The sequence below is a fragment of the Passer domesticus genome, chromosome 19 (assembly GCF_036417665.1).
Source record: "Passer domesticus isolate bPasDom1 chromosome 19, bPasDom1.hap1, whole genome shotgun sequence".
Classification (NCBI taxonomy): Eukaryota; Metazoa; Chordata; class Aves; order Passeriformes; family Passeridae; genus Passer; species Passer domesticus.
The window spans coordinates 4001453-4021429 of NC_087492.1; the positions used below are offsets into that span (position 1 = coordinate 4001453).

Here is a 19977-nt window from a genome sequence, read left to right on the forward strand (position 1 = left end):
GAGCTATGCAGGCTCCAGCAGAGATAAATGATGTCCCTGTTGCTTGTAACATCACTTGGCAGGGAACTCGCTTTGTCTCCTCACAGTTCCCTGTTGAACATGCCCCTCCTCAGCAGCTGGTCTGGTTTTATTTAGATCCCTTTGGTAAGTGTTGGTGTGAGGGGAGGGGACAGGATGTTCTGTGCATTGCAACAGTGGTGTTTATTCCTGCCTGGAGTCCTGAGGCTGGTCTGGAGCTGGGCCTGGGTATGGGCAAGTGTGTTGTAATCCCAAGCCAATCACCTGACTAGCAAAAAGACATAAATATTGCATGTTTCTAGGCTGTGTTAAGCAATGTCTTCACGTGACCAGCAGGAAGGAGGTAGTGATACTCTGTTTTGCCGGGTTATGGTATTTTGTTTGGGATCCTGGTGTGCTTTGCCTGGGAGCAGATCTGCAGCAAACAGAGTTACCCAATCTGAGCCTCCTGCTACAGGAGGTAATCTTAGCAGGTTTGGACCAAAGTAAATAATAAATTTCAAAGCTTTTTGGTGCAACTGAGAGATGCCTGCTTTTTGTAAAATCATTTTGTTTGGAAAATGCTTTAAGGTAGAGTCCAGCCATTGTTTTATATGCTATTATTTAGAGCAGCTGTGTCACTTGTTTACTGTCTTTAGGGCACACTTCTTACCTGTGTCCCCTGCTTGATTCTGTCCCTTCATGTCTGTTCTATCCACTTGCAAAGACCTCCATTCCCTTTAATTGTAATAAATATTTCTTCTTCCTTTGCTCTCCACCTGTTCCCATCAGCCTGACTGTGTTTGTTGCTGGGCCAGGATTGGATTCCCAGTTTTTACACCAAACCCTTGGTCTGAGCTCCCCTGTCACTGGAGTGTGCTTCCTCTTTCCCTCTCTGCACAAGTGAACAACCTCAGGGCTCCTCCCAGCTTATTCCCTGACCAGGTGCACCCACAGGATCTTCATCCACCAGCTCTTCCCATCCTTCCTCTCCCCTGCTCCCCAAGCCCTGCCTGCCATAGTGACCCTCTTTCTTTCTAAAAAGCAGCCAAGTAGTATCAAGTCTCAAGACAGATCATGTGGAATAGACAATTTTAAAAAATAGTGCCCTGCTGGACTGAAATCCTTTGAGGCAGACACCACACCTGCCTTGGGTGCCTCATGTGACACCAAACAAGCTGCTGGCACCAGTTTGTAAAGGTCAGTGCTTAACTCTGGGCCAGAGATGACCTGACCAGTGTAGTGTGCATTGAGCAGACTAGGAAATCATGTCTCATTGGTGTAGATTGGATGGAGAAAAAAAGAAGTTTTTAGGTGTGAAAACCACACAGATTGGTGAGCACCTGTGAGGAGCTCTGGTGTGGGAGCAGCTGGTATCTCACACCTTCCAGCCCTGAGCCCAGCTCAGGTTTGGGTAATCTGCCAGTCTGGTAGCTGGTGACATGCCTGCAAAGCCACCCTGTACAAACATTTTGGTTAAGGATTATTTTTCCCTGTCTTTAAGTAATTTATTTTTTGGAGGTATATCTTTCCTGCTGCCACCATTTATAGCATGTGGCCTCCCTTCTACTGAAGCCCTACCCTGCTCTGCAAGTCCCTGTACAATGGCACAAACAGGATGACTTGTGAGGCTTTAAAAAATGCAAGAGCAGTGTGTTACATCTGTGTAGGATGAAAAAGCCTGCAGTAAATGAAGCTTCACTGAAGCAAGGAGTGGCCCCTCCATGCTGCAGAGACTGTCCCTCTTTATCCACTTCCTCTCTCAGCTCCAAACTGCTTTTCTTCCCCTTTTTTTTTTTTTTGGTGTTATTTAGCTTTTCCCTCTGGCTGCATTGTTTATTGCTGCAGTATTCCAGGACAGGTAAAAAAAAAACAAAAACAAAAAAAAAGCCCCAACAGATTGACACTCATGTGACTGCTCCAGTTTCAGGGGGAAGGTATGTGAGGGCAGCCATGTGCTCACACTATCCAGTTACGGTTTTGTGCTAGGGTTATAGCAACTGGGATATGTTTTCCAGCTGTAAAATGAAAACCCCCTGCCTGCTTTTAGTCACAACAACAAGTGTGTTTTGCTCTTTGGGACTGTCATACTTCCTGGGGTTAGTTAAACTGTCCCCTCCCTCTGTTGATAAACACAGCAAGGCTGAGCCAGGCCTGTTTCTGTTATTAGTTATAGATAAGTTACAGGAAACCAGTGTTTGGGATCTCCTGTGCCTTGTGCAGCTTGTGAATCAACAGCATTTTTATACCCAAGCCTGGAGAGCTGGTGGGAGGTGTGGGGGGCTCCTGGTCCAAAGCTGGTGTGGGTACAAGCACCAGGAATGTTTCCCAGGAAGGTCAAGAGGGGGCTGTGGGCTCTGGGAAGGGAAGTGGGCTCCTGTTCTCTGACCTGCACCTCATGCAGCTTCTCAAACTGGGGAAGTGTCAGACTGGAAGATAGCACAGCACACCTCTGCCAGTAATGCTTGACATCTGGTTTGGTCCTCAGATCTGTGCCAGTTGCTCACACTGGAGGGTAGTTTTTACTTTCAAAATCAAATGTGCAGCAGAGAGCTGGATCTGAGCACTGAAGTGCCCTCAGAAAACACCAGCAGCTCCCCAGGCTGTATGAGCAGAGATGTCAGATTCCATACAGAGCCCAAGCAAGAACCTGCCTCAGGGACAAGCCTGTTTGTGCTGCCAGTGTCCAAAACCCTCTGTAGATGGAGCATGTGCACCCCAGGACAGTGTCTTTGGCCTCTGATCTTGACCCTCCTCTCCTGTGGCAGGACCTGATTCTGCCCTGTGTCACACGGGAAGGTTGTCGCTGATTATAGGGTTGGAAAGCTAAATCTGCAATGGATTATTTTCCTTAGCTGTTGGGCACCCACAACTGAACTGGCACATTGTAATTAGCTCAGTACCATCTGTTAATTAACTTACCGTGGCCACTGGATGTGTCTGGGAGTGCCTGCCCTTGCTAGCGAGGGACTGCAAGATCTGCAGCTCCAAGGAGGTTTCTGTGGTTTCTGTGTTCCTCCTAGGGGCAATGGGTGGAAACACATCCCTGTGGCCGTGGCCACTCAGCAAACCCTGGCAGCCCGGGCTAGCTCTGGCATTTCATGGCAAGAAGTTGCCTGCAGTGCTCTCTGTAAGCCCAGGTGCATGGGTTGGGGTTTTTGGCAGGTGGAGTTGAGGAAGGTGATGCAATGCCACTGGCAGTTATTTGGCCTTTTGATGGCTCAGAATTTCCTAAAGGGGCTTTCCAGGAGCTGGAGGAGTTCTGAGCTTCCTTCCTGTGGAAGGTGGGTGGTAATTTGGGCTGTGTGTTTACTGTTAAGGATGTCTTGTGTGTTTTTGCACACACCCACCTCTACGCATCCCACCCTATCCCTTGGTTACAAGAGCCAGATATTGATAACTGAAGCTATTCAGAGAAGAAACCACAAGGGAAATTGGACTTTATTCAGTGTCCACCCCTTGCTTGTGTCCAGCACAAGGGGTTCTCTCTCTTCTGATCACCACTCACCTGCTGGCAAATGGAAAAGTGCTGGCTGAGAAAAGAGGACCAAATCCTGCAGTCAATTAAACACTGCATTTGTTGAGTGGACAGATGTAACACTGCTGAGAAACAGCACACTGCTGTGTGGAGCAGATTGGTGCCATGGAATTTAGCTCCTGGAAGGTGGCTCATTACTGGGTCAATTCTCCAGCAGCAGGTCTGGCCCTGAGCTGTTCAGGTGAAGCCGCAGCTGTGGTCAGTGACTCCAGCATTTGGCACAGTTTCTGTTGTAGGTTGTGTCCTCTTAGAGCAAGGTGGATCTGGCTGTGGTACATAGAAATTACTCACTGTTTTCCTTTGCTCTCCTTCCCTGCAGCAAGCAGCGGCACAACAAACTGTGGCGCTCGCACTCGGACAGCGACCTCTCGGATCACCACGAGCCCATCTGCAAGGCTGGGCTGGAGCTGAACAAAAAGGAGATCACCACCTCAGCTGACCAGATCTCAGAGGCCAAGACCAATGACAACCAGCAGCCCATGTCTCCCATCTACTCAGCTGAGCTGGACAAGGAGCAGCAGCTCCCAGAGGACACAAACATGATCGAGGATGTGTGTGTGAAGGAGAGAAGGATCCACTTAGAGTTTACTTGCAGAGACTTCCACACTGAGCAGATGGAGGACAAGCTGAACCTGAACAATATCAATGGCTGTACAGCAGGGTGTTGTGTAGACTCTGTCCCCCCTGACAACTGCCGTGCTTCCGAGGCCTTAATGCAGCTCCAGCACCCCTTGGAAATAACAGAGTTTCCTGATCTGACAGTGGATGATCTAGAAAAAGATGCCCTTAAGCCTGATATGAACGTGCACTTGGTTCCCATGGAAGAATTCACTTCATGCTTAAAAGACTTCCCCCAATCCCCAAACCAGAATTCCCTAGGCCTCCAACAGAACCCTCAGCCCGAAGTGACAGACCTCAGCACAGACAGGATTGATTTCTTCAGCGCTTTGGAGAAATTTGTGGAGCTCTCCCAGGAGAGCCGGTCACGAACCTGCTCCCATTCCAGGCCAGAGGAGCAAGGGACTGGGAGGAATGGGGTCTCCAGGGTGCCCGTGCTGGAAGTGCCACCTGCTGCAGATGGGGGTGCAGATGCTCGGAGGAGCAGCCCTGGAAACTCTCCTCAGCCCTCCGATGACTCTTCCACAGATGAAGAGCAACAAAAGGTTAAAATAACTTGCTCAGGTTTTTTTGGAACTGCTGCTCGGCCCTATCTCTGGGCTGTTTTCTGCTGTGGGTTGGCTGTAGATGGCATTTTCTAGCCCTACTTTCACTGGACACAGTGTTTGGGCAGGGATTGCTAGATGCTTCTCCCTTCCTTCACTTTTAGATACTTGACCTTTTCTACACTTTTTCCTTAAACATCAGTTTGCTGGCATTGGCAAGGCCATGAGCCGACCTTGACCTGACCTGCTGTGCTGTTCTCATGAGAAACTTATTTTTGAGTTTTGCATCAGGAGAGCAGAAAGGTGGGACTTGACCCACTAATATAGCCAGACCCTGAGCCCAGCCAACATCCCAAATCTGCGCAGATATTTGTCTGACTTGGGAAATCCACCAAATAATGGGGCAAAACTGGCCTTTTTCCCTGGCTGGGAAGCACCAGCATTGAGGTAGTAAATCAAGGCAGGTGTAGAGCTTCCACTGCTGGAGGAAGAAATTAACCTGTCCAGGTCTGGAGTGATGGGATTGGGCACGTCATGGCTCACTTCTCCTGGGTAGAGAGATGGTCTTGACAAAATTTAGTAACCTCTAAATTTAGGTACCTTTTTCTTGTAATTGCTTTTCAGCCTCCAGGACTCTCACAGGGATTGATGATGTCCGGGGCCATCATTTTCTGGGAGCTTCTCTTATTTAAATTCCATCCTGCATTGCTTGAATCTTTTCCATCTTCATGTGAGGCAGTAAGGCTCTTCCAAATATAATAGGCCAATGCTCTCTCCTGTGATTTGGCAGAGAGTGTCTGTGGGGACTGGGAGTCCCCCAGGCTATTTTCCTCTGGGAAACCAGAGCATTTCAAAGCTTGGTCATTCTTCTTGCTGTACTCCTGTCTGCTCCATACATGAGCAGAATTTTTCATGTTTTCAGTTCAAAAGGGTACTTTTAACAGTATTAGGATTCTTTTTATTTGTTGGACTTTTCTTCATTTAGAAAAACAAAAAAGCTACCTTTTCCTTGGAGTTTGTTGCAATTAAGGTTCTTAGATCTTAAGCTAAGTGACAATCCAGCCCAGAGTGTGTTAAATTCAGTCTCAGAGACAGTAAAAAACCTACATAAGTGATCACTGCCACGTGCTTTTTTGCTCCTTTGTGTGCACCCCTATTTTCTCTAACCTGCTGCTGTTTGCTCCATGTCAGCACAGCTGATGCACTTTGTAATTCTCCTGTTTGTGTGTTGCAGGAGGTCCCTGAGCTGCCTGGTGCAGGTCATCTCACGAGATCCCACTCGGAAAATGCCATTTCTGTGAAGGAAATTATCACAGAGATTGAGTCAATCAACCAGGGAGCAGGACCTGCCCAGCAGAAAGAGGGTTCAGCCAACCTCAGCCAGACACCAAAGAGGAACACGGTGCATGACCTGCCAGTGGAGGTGATTTGGGCATCAGAAAAGTTGGAACAGAGTGAAGGAGCCTGTGCTGGACAGCAGGAGAAGGAGAAGGACCCTCTGCCAACTGAGCAGGAAGAAGCCCCATCTCTGCAGCTGGCTTCTGGTAGATCAGACCTGGAGGAAAGCAGCTCTGGTGGGGAGCAGCAGGAGCCTCGCGGCTCCACCAAGCCCGAGCCCAAGTGGTGCCCCGGCTCCGTCCGGCGAGCCACGCTGGAGTTCGAGGAGCGCTTGAGGCAGGAGCAGGAGCACCAGCACACGGCCCCAGCCTGCGCGTTACCCACCCGCAAGAACTCCAGGAACGACTCTGCTGCTGCTGCCGAGCTCCTGCCGCGGGGGAAGAGCGAGGAGCCGCCCCCGGAGCGGGACAGGGCGCAGGGTCCGGGCGCTGGGGAGCCGCCGCTGCCTCCCGGGACAGAGCAGCCTGCGGGCAGACAGCTGCCTGCACCCCTCGGGCCCCCTGCCCAGGAGCCCCTGCCCGCAGAGCCCGGCCCGGGGCAGGAGGGAGCGGCACAGGAGCGCAGGACAGTGGTCTCGTTTGATGGGATGGAGGAGCCATCCCTGCCCTCCCTCCTCCCAAAGAGAATCGAAATCATCGAATACACCCTCACGGTCAAGCCTGCAGAGCAGCCCCCCAGTACAAGCTGTGAGCAGGGCGGGCTGGCTGCGGCCACCCCGTCTTTGGATGAAAACTTGAACCCCTCGATGTGCTTGGAGAAGGCTCTGGTGGATCCCTTGACCCCAGAGCACGCGGTACACAAGCAGGCTGCCTTTGCCGTGGGCAGCCCCGGCGAGGAAGGCAGTGGGATATCTGCTCACCTCCCTGCTGCTTCTCCCTCTGCCCAGGTGACCTGTCCACCTTCAGCCAGCCTCGAGCGCTCTCCTTACCCCTGCATCATCCACCTGGAAGGTGTCACCGAGCAGAGCACGGCTACAGAGGATGAGCCGGTCACGCCGTGTGGCACCAAGGGAGATGGGACTCTGCTGTTCAGGGACGGTCCCAAACCTCCCTGCGGGGGCAGTGCTGGCATCTCGAGGCAGCTGAGCAGCGAGGACTCCACCAGGCAGCGTGCTGAAAACATGGACCTTCTGGACATCTCGTTCCTGTGTTACAGCCTGCCTCACAGCTCCAGCAGCCTCAGCGTGGAGGAGCGCTCCAGCAGCCCCGGGCCGGTCAAGCAGCAGGCGAAGGAAATCGAGGCTCGGATCCGGCACGCGGGGCTCACCAGACCATCCCACATGAAGCGCTCGGCATCCCTGGCCAAACTGGACTGCCTGGAGCTCTCCAAGGACGACTTACACGACAGGGAGTCGGCCTCTTGCAATGCCAACCCGGTGCTTCTCACCTGCGTTGCCCTCGGTCGAGGCTTTTGTGGGGGGAGGTTGGAGAGGGGCTCGGAGAGCGCGTGTGGGAAGCATCGCCTGTCCTCCCCAGAGCCCACAAAGCATTTTGTGGAGCAGCTCAGAACAGCCGAGTGCATTGCCCAGAGCATGCCGGTGGAGAGGCCGCTGGCTCAGTACGCCAAAGAGTGCAGCTCCAGCCAGCAGAGTTTGTGTTCCAGTGCAGATCCCACATGGACTAGCTCCGGGGAGCGCCCTCCGCTGCTCCAGGTGCAGGTCCTGGACTCCTTGTCTCCATCTCAAGCTCTGGCTGTTGCCCCACGGCAGCAGCACGGGAGAACTCACCCTCTGAGGAGGCTCAAAAAGACCAATGACAAAAAGCGGACAACCAATCCCCTCTACAACACGATGTGATCCTGGGCCCTTGGCTGTGATTTCTTACCCAGAACCCGTGGTGTTGCTTTCACGCAAGGGGCAGGTGTAATATAAGGAACATGCACTTTATTGGTTAATTTTATATATATTGTCATTTTACTGTTCCTGGCGCATGTAGGTGTGGGTTGGTTCTTCTGTGTGTGACTCTGACTGCAGGACTGTTTGGGTTTTTTTTAAGTTTAACTCAGATAACCTCAAATGTTCTTTTTTTTTGTTGTTGATAGTTTGTTTTAAAAGAACACCTTTATCATGAGAAAATTGATGTTGGCTTGCTTTGGCAAGGTGGAGTTTGGAGTTTTGAACCAGATCCTAGTTCCTAACTTGAATTTTCCCCATGCCTTGAAATGGTGCTGGGCAGTTGGTGGGGTGAGAGCCCCTGTAAATGTGAAGGTTGTGCCAAGGTCCCTTTGTTTGGCCTTTCTTTTATTCTGCAAACTGGAACTCCACCATGCTGGCAGATCCCTCACAAAGCTGCTTCAGGACAAACACCCTGGGCTTAGTTCAGCTCGTGCTTCCCTATAAGGAGCACACAGGGGTAAATCTTCCCAATGGATGGGCTCCAATAATCCTGGGCAGCACCAAGACCAGCTCTCCCATCTGCCATGGGGCACACAGAGCTCTCTGCTCTGTGCTGAGGTGGGACAGAGCTCCTCCAGGAGCCACATTCACCTCTAGCCCCAAAGCCAGTGTTCTTTTAAAACAAACGCCTCATTAGGGTTTTAACCCTCCCATTACTTGAATACTGCTGTGGGCCTTCCAAGTTCATGGCCATATCATCTGTCCTCTGCCCCAAAGCTGTTTGTGTGCTGCCTGAGTTTTCCTCTCCCCCCTGCCATGCTCACGGGTGTTTCTGGTGGCTCCCAAAACTTGAGCTATTTTGTTACATGACATACTGCCCTTAATGCATAGCTTTGTCCTCTCTGCTGTCACTCCTAACTCTAGACCCAGAGGGAAAATATTTTCTGGAAGTTTTTTCTTTTTTTTTTTTCATTATTTTTTGCCTAAATTGTATATATGATATTTATATGAATTTTTTTTGTCTTTTCTATGTTTTTTTTTTTTTAAAGAAGGGCAAGACTGCATTCTGTAAACTGGAAAACAAACCCACGTTACTCCAACTCAGTGCTGTTCTTTGTGATCTGCACAGACATGGGAGTGGATTTGACATTATAAGCTGTCTTCCCTTTCCAAAAGTGAGCCTGGATGCCAAATGTGTCCCTTCTCTTCCAGTCCTGTGTGAACCCTCGTTGTCCCACTGTGGGAGGGGCACTGTGTGTCTGCCCATCTCCTTCCTGCTGGAAGCTGGGTTCCAGGGGTACCAGTTGGACATGGAAAGCCATTCTGCAGGTTCTTGCTTCCCTGGAGAAACTCTGTGTGAAGGCTCTGCTCCAAATTTCAGCAAATTATTTCGTGGTTTCTGAGCAGTTTGGCTAAATCAAAGCTCCTCATTTCCAGCTGTGTGCATCAGCAAGTTGATCCTGTGCTGCAGAGCAGAGGGAAAGGCCAAGGGGAGCTCTGGGTCCTGTCCACAGTCCCGTGGCAGGTCCTGCTGCTTGGCTGGGGCCCAGACCTGCCCTCTGGGGAGGAGCAAAGCAAAGAGAAGATGCAGAATGGCTCAGGCTGCTCAAGCCCAGCATGGAGAGGACATGGTGTGGGAGGAGCAGCAGCCAAGCCCGTGCCTAGAAAGCAGCCCTAAAGCTGCAGAGCCTTGCGGGCTCAGATGGGACAAGCCCCCCTTGAGCTGGAGAGGAGCACACTGGAGCGTGCTGGAGTATTGGGAAGCAGCATCTGCCTGCCCTGGGGAAGGGGTGTGGGGTATCCTCAGCCCACAGCTGGCTGGCAGGGTAATGCCACCTTGCTGCCCTCCTGTAGCCCTCAGGACCCTCCTGTGCTGCCTTGCAGCCTGGGCAAGGTCTGTGAGTCTGTCTGTGCTCCAGCAGCCGTGAGCACTGTCCCTCCCTTTCCTCAGCTCTGGCAGGGGGCTGTTACCCTGCTGGAGCACAGCCCTGTCCTGGGTCAATCAGCACGTCTTCCCAGGCCATTTCAGTCGCTAGAAGTCACCCAGCCCCTGGCCCAGGAGGCCAGATATTTCTCTGGGACACTGAAAGACATGTGGCTTCTCCTAGCCCGCTCCAGCTGGCTCCGGAGCAGGGCAGGCACTGTGGAAAGGCCAAGTGGCTCATGTCATCTGGAGAAGGACAGGTTCAGTCCCTGCCTCCCCCACAAGCTTCACCAGGCCCCACTGCCCACCATTCTAACCCCAAGGACATTCCTGCCTGCCCCTCCAGGGGTGGAAGGGACTGCTTGCCACCAGCCTGCCTTGCATTGGAGGGCGTGTGCTTGGCTGGCAGCATGTCCTGGTGACAGGATCTGCTCAGGAGGGAAAAGCCCTGTGTAGAATTTTTTCCCTTGAGAAGGCAGGAGGAGGAAAAGGATCAGATTTCTTTGCCCAGCTTGATCTCAGGAGAAATGCCCTCTGGGAAGGGTCTTCAATGCAGGCCAGAAATGCTGCTTCCTTCCAATACTCGGCTGCTCTGCGGGTGCTTCAGCTGGGGAGAGCAGCAGAGGGGCAGAGGCCCCTGCAGGGAGGTGCTTTGCTGTCCCCTTGTCCTTGGCTCTGGCCCAGCACAACTGGTTTTTCTCTGAGGAGGCTGTGGGCAGGCAGAGGGAGTTGGGGAAGGTGATTCTCTTGCAGAGTGATGAAGGCCTTGAAGGTCTGGAGGCTCTGAGCAGGATGGCAGGAAGGGGATGGACTGGGGGGATGGACCTCCTTTTCCAGTGTCTGGGCAATGAAGCCACCAAGCCCCTGGCATCAGAGGTCTCTGCTGGGGACAATTGTCCCTTTTCCATGCTGGTGGCTCGTGGGAGGTGATGAATCTCTCCTGGTTCCTGTAGCCACCCCACAAGAGCTTCTTGTGGCCTGCTGAGCACCCCAGGGAGCAGCAGCACCTGCAGGGTGCTCAGCAGCTGACAAGCCTCGCGGGTAGAAGGGGTTTGGGAGAAACGTGTTTGTTTTAAGGGCATTTTTGTACAAAGCAACTGTTCTTTGGTCTCTGGCGAAGCCTCTCGGAGGACGCTTTATTGTTTACATGACTCCTGTACAATATCCCAGCCATCGCTGCCCCGTCCCGGCCGTACTGTAACGTGTGAGCCTTGCACAGACGGACTGCGTGTGCGTGAAACTGGTTTTACACTGCGTTCTGTTGCACTCGGTGGTGTGTGTGGGTGCTGTGTGCGTGTTCGAGCGTGTGTCCGGTCTGCTTGAGGAGTTGTGACCTGTACAAATCTCTCCCCTCTCGGCCCTTTCCTGGGGGCACAGTCCCAGCGGGTGGCAGGAGGTGACGCCCTTCTGGGTCACTGGGGTGTTCAGGCTGAGCAGGGATTAGCTCAGTGTCCCTCTGCCAGCCAAGGCCTGGTGGAAGGGATCCTGCCTCACCGCCGGCTGCTCGGGGACCTCCTGGGAGCCCCGAGTGGCCGCAGGGGCCCTGCACCTGCAGGAGACTCACAGCTCCCTGGCAGGAGGAAGCCATACCCACCACAGGGCCCTGCTCCCCGCACGGCGCGTCCTGCCTTAATTTGGTCCTGGCTCCACACAAACTCCCCCGGTTCTCCCCCGGGGAGGGGCCCCGGGCCCTTGGTGTGGGGCAGAGGCAGGGGCTGGCCTGGCGCGGGGGGCCCGGGCTGGTGCAGGGCTCGGTGCCTGTCCAGCAGTGCTGCCAGAGGTGCTAACAGCCCGCCCACGCTGCAGACATCTCTGTTGGCACGAGAGAAGGTGCCAGTGCCTTTTATTTTCCTTTCTGGAGATGTGACGTCCGTGCGCTGGTTTGTAGGGATTGTCCAGGGCCGAGCAGCTGGCGGTGGGGTTGTGAATCAGGGAGGGGAGCGCTTCTGTCTGCCCCTCCTGCATCTTCCTTGGTGGCTGGGATCGTCCCCTTTCCCCCTAAAGACTTTATGACCGATGTGCTCAGCTGTTTTTAAATGTGAACTTGTGCACTGACGTGCAGATTCAATGTTCTTGTTACCGAATGAATAAAAGTTTTATTTTGAAGATGACAAGGGTGTGTGGCTTCCTGTTTGGGGTCGGTGCTGGGGGTGAGGGAGTGATCTGTGCTGCTCTCAGAGCACGGAGTGGCAGTGCTCTGGAAAGCCAGAGCAGGGTTGTTCCCTCTCGTGGATGGTCCTGTCCTGTCCCAAGCGATGGGGCCATGCTTCCAAGCAAGAGGTACTTCCAGCCCACACTGCAGTTGCAAAGAAGATTCCAGGGGTCATGTATTTAAAACTGTCAGGATGCTGCAGGTGCCCTCCTTGCACTGCTGCAGACACAGGATCTGTGGGGAGGGTTCTGGGCTTAAGCTCCAAGGGGGATGTGATGTTTTAGCTGGACACTGGACAACCTGTCTGATTTTGCTCCCTTGTGGCAAGAAAGACAGTGGAAGGGTCTCTGTGGCCTTCCTGTGAACAAGGGACTTGAGAAAGCCAAATTCCCTGGGCTCAGCCTCACCATCCATGCAGGAGCTTCCCACCAGGCCAGACCTGAGTGGGCAGCAGGGTGTCACTGCAGGGCTGTCACTGCGGGTCTGGCAGTGTCTCTGGGGTCCCCCATCCCTTCCTCCCCGCAGCACCAGCTGGGGAAAGGCTTCCCAGGGCCTTTCCTTCACTTGCTGGGGATGTGTCTTGGAGCTAAAGACACAGAGTGAGCCAGGGCTGTGGTGGGACAGGGTGAGCAAGGGGTGCCTCTGCAGCCCCCTCCCTCCCTCCCTCCCTGCCACCCCTTTGGCCAGGAAAACAAGGATGTCACCTCTTCCCTGCCTTTTTGCCAGCAGCCCCCTCCTGCCCGCTCAGCCAATGCTCGTCCAGCTCCACATGGTGCCCTTGTAGGGTCCAGGGCTTTGCTGCCTTTCCAGGAACCACCGCTCCCCTCCCTCCGGTCCCTGAGCCCTACAATCCCTTAATCCCCTTGGACGAGGGCATCCCTGCAGGGCTGGGCTTCACTAAATCCCAAATCTGGTTTCTGGCTGTGCCTGTAACCATCCTGCTGGGCTGGGGCCGAGGTGGGCTTGCAGACCCTTTTGTCCTGGGGGAGGTGGGGACCCGTGGGATGCCCCCGTGAGTGTTGGGGGCCACAGGGGCAGCCCATGGCCACGGTCCCCGTGGGGCTGGGGGGGCACCCACCGCAGGGTCACAGCCCTGTGCAGAAGTGACCCCCGGGGTGATGCTCCGCCCCTTGCTTTCTCCCAGCACTTCAGAAAGGCTCAGGGGGCTTCTCCTGCCCCCATCTCCCCGCCCGAGGGGCTCCACGCACCGCACCGGGGGCACCCTCGGGACCCCCCCGCTTTTAGGCTGGGAGCGGGGGGCGGCCGTGCCGGGGCTGCCCCCGACCCCGCGGGCAGAGCGGGGGGCCGGGCAGGGTGCGGGGGCAGGCGGGGCCGGGCCGGGCCCCCCCTCCCCTCCCTCCGGTGCCCGCCGCGGGGGGGCTGTGCCGGCCCCGGCGCCCGGCTCGGCTCAGCTGTTCTCTGCGGCAGCGGCACCGCGCGGGGCCGAGCCGAGCCGAGCCCAGCCGAGCCCAGCCGGGCGGAGCGGAGCCGAGCGGGGCCGGGCCGGGGGGAGCGGGGCTGAGCGGGGCTGAGCGCGGCCGGAGCGGGCGGAGCGGAGCCGAGCGGGGCGCAGCGCGGAGCCGGGCGCGGAGCAGCCGCCGAGCGCAGGTGGGAGCCGGGCGCGGGGCGGGGGCGGCGGGAGCGCGGTGGGGAGGGCCGGGGGGGACGCGGGCAGCGGGGCTGAGCCCCCCGGGCCCCGGCCCCTCGCCGCCCGCCGGCGGAGATGGCTATATTTGGACAGTGACCTCTGGTCGTTCCCGAGCAGTCGCTGCGGATTCAATTGTGGCAACGTAATGGCACGGCCGGGGGAGCGGGGAGCGGGGCTGTCCTGCCCGTATCCTGCCCGCACCTTGCCCGTATCCCCCTGCACCCCACCTGCACCCCACCTCTCTTCGCCAGCATCCCACCCGACCCCGCTTGCGCGCCGCCTGCACCCCACCCAGCTCTCACGCCTGCACCCCACACCTGCACCCTGCCCAGCCCTGCCTGCACCGCGCCAGCCCCCCACCTGCTCCCGCCAGCCTTTACTGCGCCCTACACGTTGTCTGCACCCTGCTCAACTCCACCTGCACCACATCTGCCCCCCAGCTGCACCCCCCCGCTGCCTGCACCCTGCCCGGACAGCCAGGCCGTCCCTTCCTTCCCTGCGTGCTGACACCCCGGACTCCGCTCCCCTGGCAGGGCTGGAGGTGCAGGGACAGCGTCCCCACGGAGCCTGCTCGCTCCTCCCCGGGTTTGGGACCGTGCTTGAGCCCGGGGGGTGACACCAGCAGTGCCGTGGTCCAGCCCTGCTAGGTGGCCGGGCTCTGGGCCCCTCAGCACCCAGAGCCGTTCAGCCAAGCCAGAGATGATGCTGAAGTGCCCTGGGGACTCCGGGGACACTCGGGGACGGGGCAGATGTGGTTTGGCAGGGCACTGCATGTGCCCTGTGCAAAATCCACCAGCTGGGGGGCATGGAGGAGCAGATCTGCTCCTGCCTCTGCCCACACCAGCTCTGTGGGCTGGGGACAGGGGTGCCTGGCCATGGTTTGGTGGCTGGATGTGGCTCCTGACCATGGCTGTGTGCCCAGAAGAGCACAGGGGTAGCCAGTGGCTCGTGGGTGCTGCAGAGCCCCAGCTCCAAGGGTTTTGTGCTCCTGAGTGTCTCAGTCTCGCCCTGGGGCAGGTCCCAGGAGCAGCACAGGCTGGGGGCTGAGATGGGTGACTGTGGGCATCGTGCCCAGCTGTGGCTGAGGGCTGGAGACCCCACTGAGGCCCCTGGGGGGGCTCCTCCGCACCCCAGTGTGCCCATGGGGCTGTGTCTGTGCCAGCTCCAGCCCCTACCCAGGTAGGGGTGCAGAGTGGGTGCCAGGGATCTGTGGCACGGGACAGGGATCCATGGAGGGAGGCGTGAGCCCCCAGCAGGCAGCTCTGGAGGCACAGCTTCCTCCTGGGTGCTGGGTCCAGCCAGGCAACCTCAGGCTGCTGATGCAGGATGGGATACAAGGGGACAAGCTGTGACCTGGTGCACGGCACCTTTATGTCCACTCCAAAGTCCCCTCCACGCTGCTACTCTGCTGCAGCAGCTGATGTGCCAACCCTAGTGCCAGCCACGGGGCATGGCACAGCTGTGGGAAATGGCACAGCCACAGGGCATGGCACGGCTGTGGGGTACAGCACAGCCACAGGGCATGGCACAGCTGTGGGAAATGGCACAGCCACAGGGCATGGCACAGCTGTGGGAAATGGCACAGCCACAGGGCATGGCACGGCTGTGGGAAATGGTACAGCCACAGGGCATAGCTCAGCACTGGGACACGTCACAGCCATGGGGTATGGCACAGTTGTGGGGTACAGCACAGCCACAGGGCATGGCACAGCTGTGGGAAATGGCAGAGCTGTGGGGCATGGCACAGCTTTGGGACATGGCACATCTGTGGGACATGGCACAGCTTTGGGACATGGCACATCTGTGGGACATGGCACATCTGTGGTGTATGGCACAGCCATGGGCTATGGCACAGCCGTGGGCTATGGCACAGCTGTGGGGTACAGCACAGCCACAGGGCATGGCACAGCTGTGGGACATGGCACAGGCACAGGGCATGGCACAGCTGTGTGTTATGGCATGGCCATGTCCCTGCCCAGTGTCAAGTGGCTCTGGCCACCAGCTGACAGCCCCCAGCATCCCCACATCCCTGCACAAGGGCTGCCCCTGCTCCCTGACGTGGGGTCAGGGCAGCACCATCTCACACCCTCATTCCCCACCACCTCAGTGTTCCCAGGCTTCCCGCTGTGCCCAGAGTAGGACGAGTCTCTCGGAGCACGAGGCCTGAGGGGACCCAAACCCCTCCAAGCCGTGCCGGGTGGGGAGGTGGTGGCCTGAGCGTGTCCCCCAGCCATGAGCCGCCGCGTGGTGCGCCAGAGCAAGTTCCGGCACGTGTTCGGGCAGCCGGTGAAGGCAGACCAGATGTACGAGGACATCCGTGTCTCCAAGGTGACATGTGACAGCTCCTTCTGCGCTGTCAACCCCAAGTTTGTGGCCATCATTGTGGAGTCCGGCGGCGGCGGGGCCTTCATTGTCCTGCCCCTTGCCAAGGTGAGTGGGGAGGATGCTGGGGTTGGGTCATGTGTTGGGGGGAACATGCTGAGGGGTTTTGCTTTTGGGGACCTGCTGTGGCCCCGGAGCCCCCAGCTTTGCCCCAGCACCCCCTCCTCAAGTGGGGGCTCAGGGCAGGAACAGCCTGGAGGATCATGAGCACCTGCCAAAGGTGACATCCCGGGGCAAGCGAGGTGATCTGGAAAACCCCCAGCTGCCTTCCCCCAGCCCCAATTCCCTGGGGACACAGCACGCCCAGGGAGCAGCACCCAGTGGAGAGGGGGTCTGCCCTGCCAACCCTGGCAGAGACTGGGAGAGGGTCCCCAACCCCTCCTTGCCATCAGAGCAGACACAAAACAGCCTCTCATGGGTCCCATGATTCTCCTCTGTGTCCCTACGAGGCCTTGTGCCAGGTGAGCCCCATTTGCCCCATGTGCCTCAGTTTCCCCCTTCAAGGCAGGTACAAACCTCTGGCCACTGCCAGAATCCCCTGCATGTCCCCATTTGTGCCACAACCCACGTGGTGGCCAGGCTGGGCTTTGGGGGGTACCTGGCAGGGTCTCTCTGAGGGGACTCACCCCGGTCCCTCACCGTTGCAGACAGGACGGGTGGACAAGAACCACCCGCTGGTCACGGGACACACGGCGCCCGTGCTGGACATCGACTGGTGTCCCCACAACGACAACGTCATCGCCAGCGCCTCGGAGGACACCACTGTCATGGTGAGGGGCTGGACGCCGTGGGAGGGGGTGGCGGGTGCTGGGGGAGCGGTGCAGAGCATCCCCCCCCCTCGCTGCCTGTGAAGTGTCACTGGCCTATTTTTAGCCGCGGTGCCATGCGTTCGCGCTGGCGGCGGCTGCTCGCTCCATGATGCAGCAGTTTGTGCTAAATTTACCCTCCCTGGCGACTCAGCATGCAGGAATAGCTGGGGGGGGCTGGGGGCTGCACCCCGGCCGTGCCCCCCTCCCTGTGCCCACCAGCACCCCCAGTGCTGCGGGTGCACCCCAGGATGGAGGCGCTTCTGGCGTCCCCTCGCCACCCTCCCCGCAGGCTGAGCGGGGATTACTGATGAGGTTAATTGGCTCCGAGGCCCTCATCCTCTTAGTGCTCACACACAGGGTGATCCCCAACGCCCCACTCTCTGTCCCCCCCAGGTGTGGCAGATCCCCGACTATGTCCCCGTGCGCAACATCACGGAGCCCGTGGTGACACTGGAGGGACACTCCAAGCGGGTGAGCATCATCTCCTGGCACCCCACCGCCCGCAACGTCCTGCTCAGCGCAGGTAAGGGGGTCCCGGGTCACCCTCCCCGGGGTCACAGGAGATCCATGGCGTGACAGCATCTGCCCCCTGGGTCCTCTGCAGGCTGTGACAACCTGGTGATCCTCTGGAATGTGGGGACTGGGGAGATGCTGCTGGCTCTGGACGACATGCACACCGACCTCATCTACAACGTGGGCTGGAACCGCAACGGCAGCCTGCTCGTCACCACCTGCAAGGACAAGAAGGTCCGTGTCATCGACCCCCGCAAGCAGCAGATCATAGCGGTGAGTGCCCCTGCTGTGCCCCCCCATCCCACCCCGGGGTCCCCCCAGCGCCTGCCTGACCCTACTAACCCCGCACCACGCGTCTCTGTGTTTGATTTAACCCGCTAACGCCGGCGCAGGAGAAAACCAAACCGCACGACGGCACGCGCCCCATCCGCGCCATCTTTGTGGCCGATGGCAAGATCTTCACCACGGGCTTCAGCAGGATGAGCGAGCGGCAGCTGGGCCTCTGGGACCTGGTACGAGACGGCGGCTCCAGCCTGGCCAGCGCCGACCCCACCGATCTCAGCCAGGAGCGCTCTGGGTGCCGGGGATATTCCCTGGCAACGCGCGTGCTTAGGGAGCATCGTGGAATAGGACTCAACGGCGGTTTTGGGGGACAGATCCGGACCCCCTCCATGTTCCCTCCTTCCCATGCCCCGTGCTGACTGTCTCCCCCTCCCCCCAGGAGAGGTTTGCCCCCCACGAAGGGCTGAGGCCCGTGCGGGCCATCTTCACACGGGAAGGACACATCTTTACCACGGGCTTTACCAGAATGAGCCAGCGGGAGCTGGGCTTGTGGGACCCGGTAACGAGGCCGCATGGAGTGCTGCCCTGGGAACTTGGCCCCCCAGACCCCTTGCTAACCCCCCCTGCCCGAGGATGCTGTGTCTGCTGCATCCCCCTCCCAAAAGATGCCAAGTTCCCGAGTGTGCCGTGCAGTGCTGGGGTGGGGAGGGGGCTGGGAGGCAGGGAGTGCTGGGGAAGGGGGGTACAGCCAGGCTGGGGGTACCCGGCCATGCAGGTAAACAGGAGTGGGGCTGGGGGGGCATGCCAAGCTGCCTGCCTGGGGGGTTGTGTACCCCAGAGGGGACAAGCCCTGTCCCCCAGTGTGCCGTGGCTAATGAGTGTGACTAACCAGGGTGGGGGTTTTGGGGTCACTGCTCACACCCCTCCACCACTGCTTCGGCCCCCCAGAACAACTTTGAGGAGCCCATTGCCCTGCAAGAGATGGACACGAGCAACGGGGTCCTGCTGCCCTTCTACGACGCCGACTCCAGCATCGTCTACCTCTGCGGGAAGGTAACCCCCTTCCCCGGGGTGCACCCCAAGTGCCACCCTGTCCCTGAGGGTGCCAGGGCTGGCTAACACCTGTCCCCACCCCGGCAGGGTGACAGCAGCATCCGGTACTTCGAGATCACGGACGAGGCTCCCTACGTGCACTACCTGAACACCTACAGCAGCAAGGAGCCCCAGCGGGGCATGGGCTTCATGCCCAAGCGTGGGCTGGATGTCAGCAAGTGTGAGATCGCCAGGTGAGAGCCAGGGGGGCTGGGGGGAGCCAGAGGGGTCAGGGGGGTCAGCTGGGGCCTGACTGCCTGTGCCCCACGCAGGTTCTTCAAGCTGCACGAGCGCAAGTGCGAGCCCATTGTCATGACGGTGCCACGCAAGGTGAGCCTGGGGGCGTCCCAGGGGAGATGGGGGCCTGGGGGGGGACACACCCCACATCTCACCGTGGGCTCTCTCCCCCCGCAGTCAGACCTCTTCCAGGATGACCTTTACCCTGACACGCCGGGCCCCGAGCCGGCCCTGGAGGCAGATGAGTGGCTGTCGGGGAAGGACGCAGAGCCCATCCTCATCTCGCTGCGGGATGGGTACGTCCCCATCAAGAACCGGGAGCTGAAGGTGGTCAAGAAGAACATCCTGGACAGCAAACCCCCGCCAGGCCCCCGACGCAGACACTCCACCTGCGACTCCGACTTCTCTGTGAGTGTCTGGGGATAGGGACGTGGCAGCAGGGCTGTACCCCGCCCTGGGGTGGCATGGGAGAGGCCAGACTCGTCAGTGACCCTGTGTCCCCCCTCCCTGCAGCAGCCAGCCTTGGAGGAGGTGCTGGAGGAGATCCGTGCCCTGAAGGAGACGGTGCAAGCGCAGGAGAAGCGCATCTCCGACCTGGAGAACAAACTCGGCCAGTTCACCAACGGCACGGACTAGCGCGGTGGCCACGGGCAGGGCCAGGACTGCCCCGGCCTCCCGGGGATTAAAGCCGAGTCCCCACCTTGGGCAGGAGCCCGGAGCCGTGTTCTTTCCCCAGGAGCCGAGGGGGCAGGGAGGGCTCGGACCTGACCCCTCCTCCACTGGCATCAGCCGCATCCTGGCACACGGGCACCCCCCTGCAGCACCCGAGGGGGCCCCGCTTCAGTGCCCGCAGGCTGGGGCTGCCGAGCACCCCAGCACGGGGACCTGCACGCTGGGCACCAGCAGCCTCCCAGGACAGGGCCAGGATGTGCTTGTGCACGGTGCTACACCCCCACCCCATCACCCCCTCAGCTCCCCCTGCCCCATCGGCCCCTCGGCGGCTGCTCC

The 19977-nt window shown here is 58.1% G+C and overlaps 2 protein-coding genes across 8 annotated transcripts in view; both read left to right on the forward strand.

The window, feature by feature from the left end:
* SSH2 (slingshot protein phosphatase 2) overlaps positions 1 to 12137 on the forward strand; it is a 91895-nt gene extending 79758 nt beyond the window's left edge. For 4 of the 5 annotated variants that reach the window (XM_064394667.1, XM_064394668.1, XM_064394669.1 and 1 more), the window contains 2 exons: positions 3855 to 4698; positions 5933 to 12137. In XM_064394667.1, the coding sequence (XP_064250737.1) occupies positions 3855 to 4698; positions 5933 to 7891 (2803 nt within the window). In that variant the 3' untranslated portion in view covers positions 7892 to 12137. The remainder of the gene's footprint in view (positions 1 to 3854; positions 4699 to 5932) is intronic. The other variant, XM_064394666.1, reaches the window with a different exon arrangement.
* Positions 12138 to 13381: 1244 nt separating this feature from the next.
* CORO6 (coronin 6) lies at positions 13382 to 19675 on the forward strand. 3 transcript variants are annotated; one of them, XM_064395081.1, is made up of 12 exons: positions 13382 to 13614; positions 15762 to 16084; positions 16684 to 16806; positions 17239 to 17368; positions 17450 to 17631; positions 17751 to 17870; positions 18080 to 18199; positions 18589 to 18693; positions 18781 to 18926; positions 19005 to 19062; positions 19147 to 19377; positions 19483 to 19675. In XM_064395081.1, the coding sequence occupies exons 2-12, from the start codon at positions 15887 to 15889 to the stop codon at positions 19603 to 19605; spliced, it is 1536 nt and encodes a 511-aa protein (XP_064251151.1). In that variant the 5' UTR covers positions 13382 to 13614; positions 15762 to 15886; the 3' UTR covers positions 19606 to 19675. The 3 variants fall into 3 exon arrangements, with proteins under 3 accessions (XP_064251151.1, XP_064251150.1, XP_064251149.1); XM_064395080.1 differs by lacking the exon at positions 18080 to 18199 and having other exon boundaries at positions 13384 to 13614; positions 19486 to 19675; XM_064395079.1 differs by lacking the exon at positions 18080 to 18199 and having other exon boundaries at positions 13387 to 13614.
* Positions 19676 to 19977: the final 302 nt, after the last annotated feature.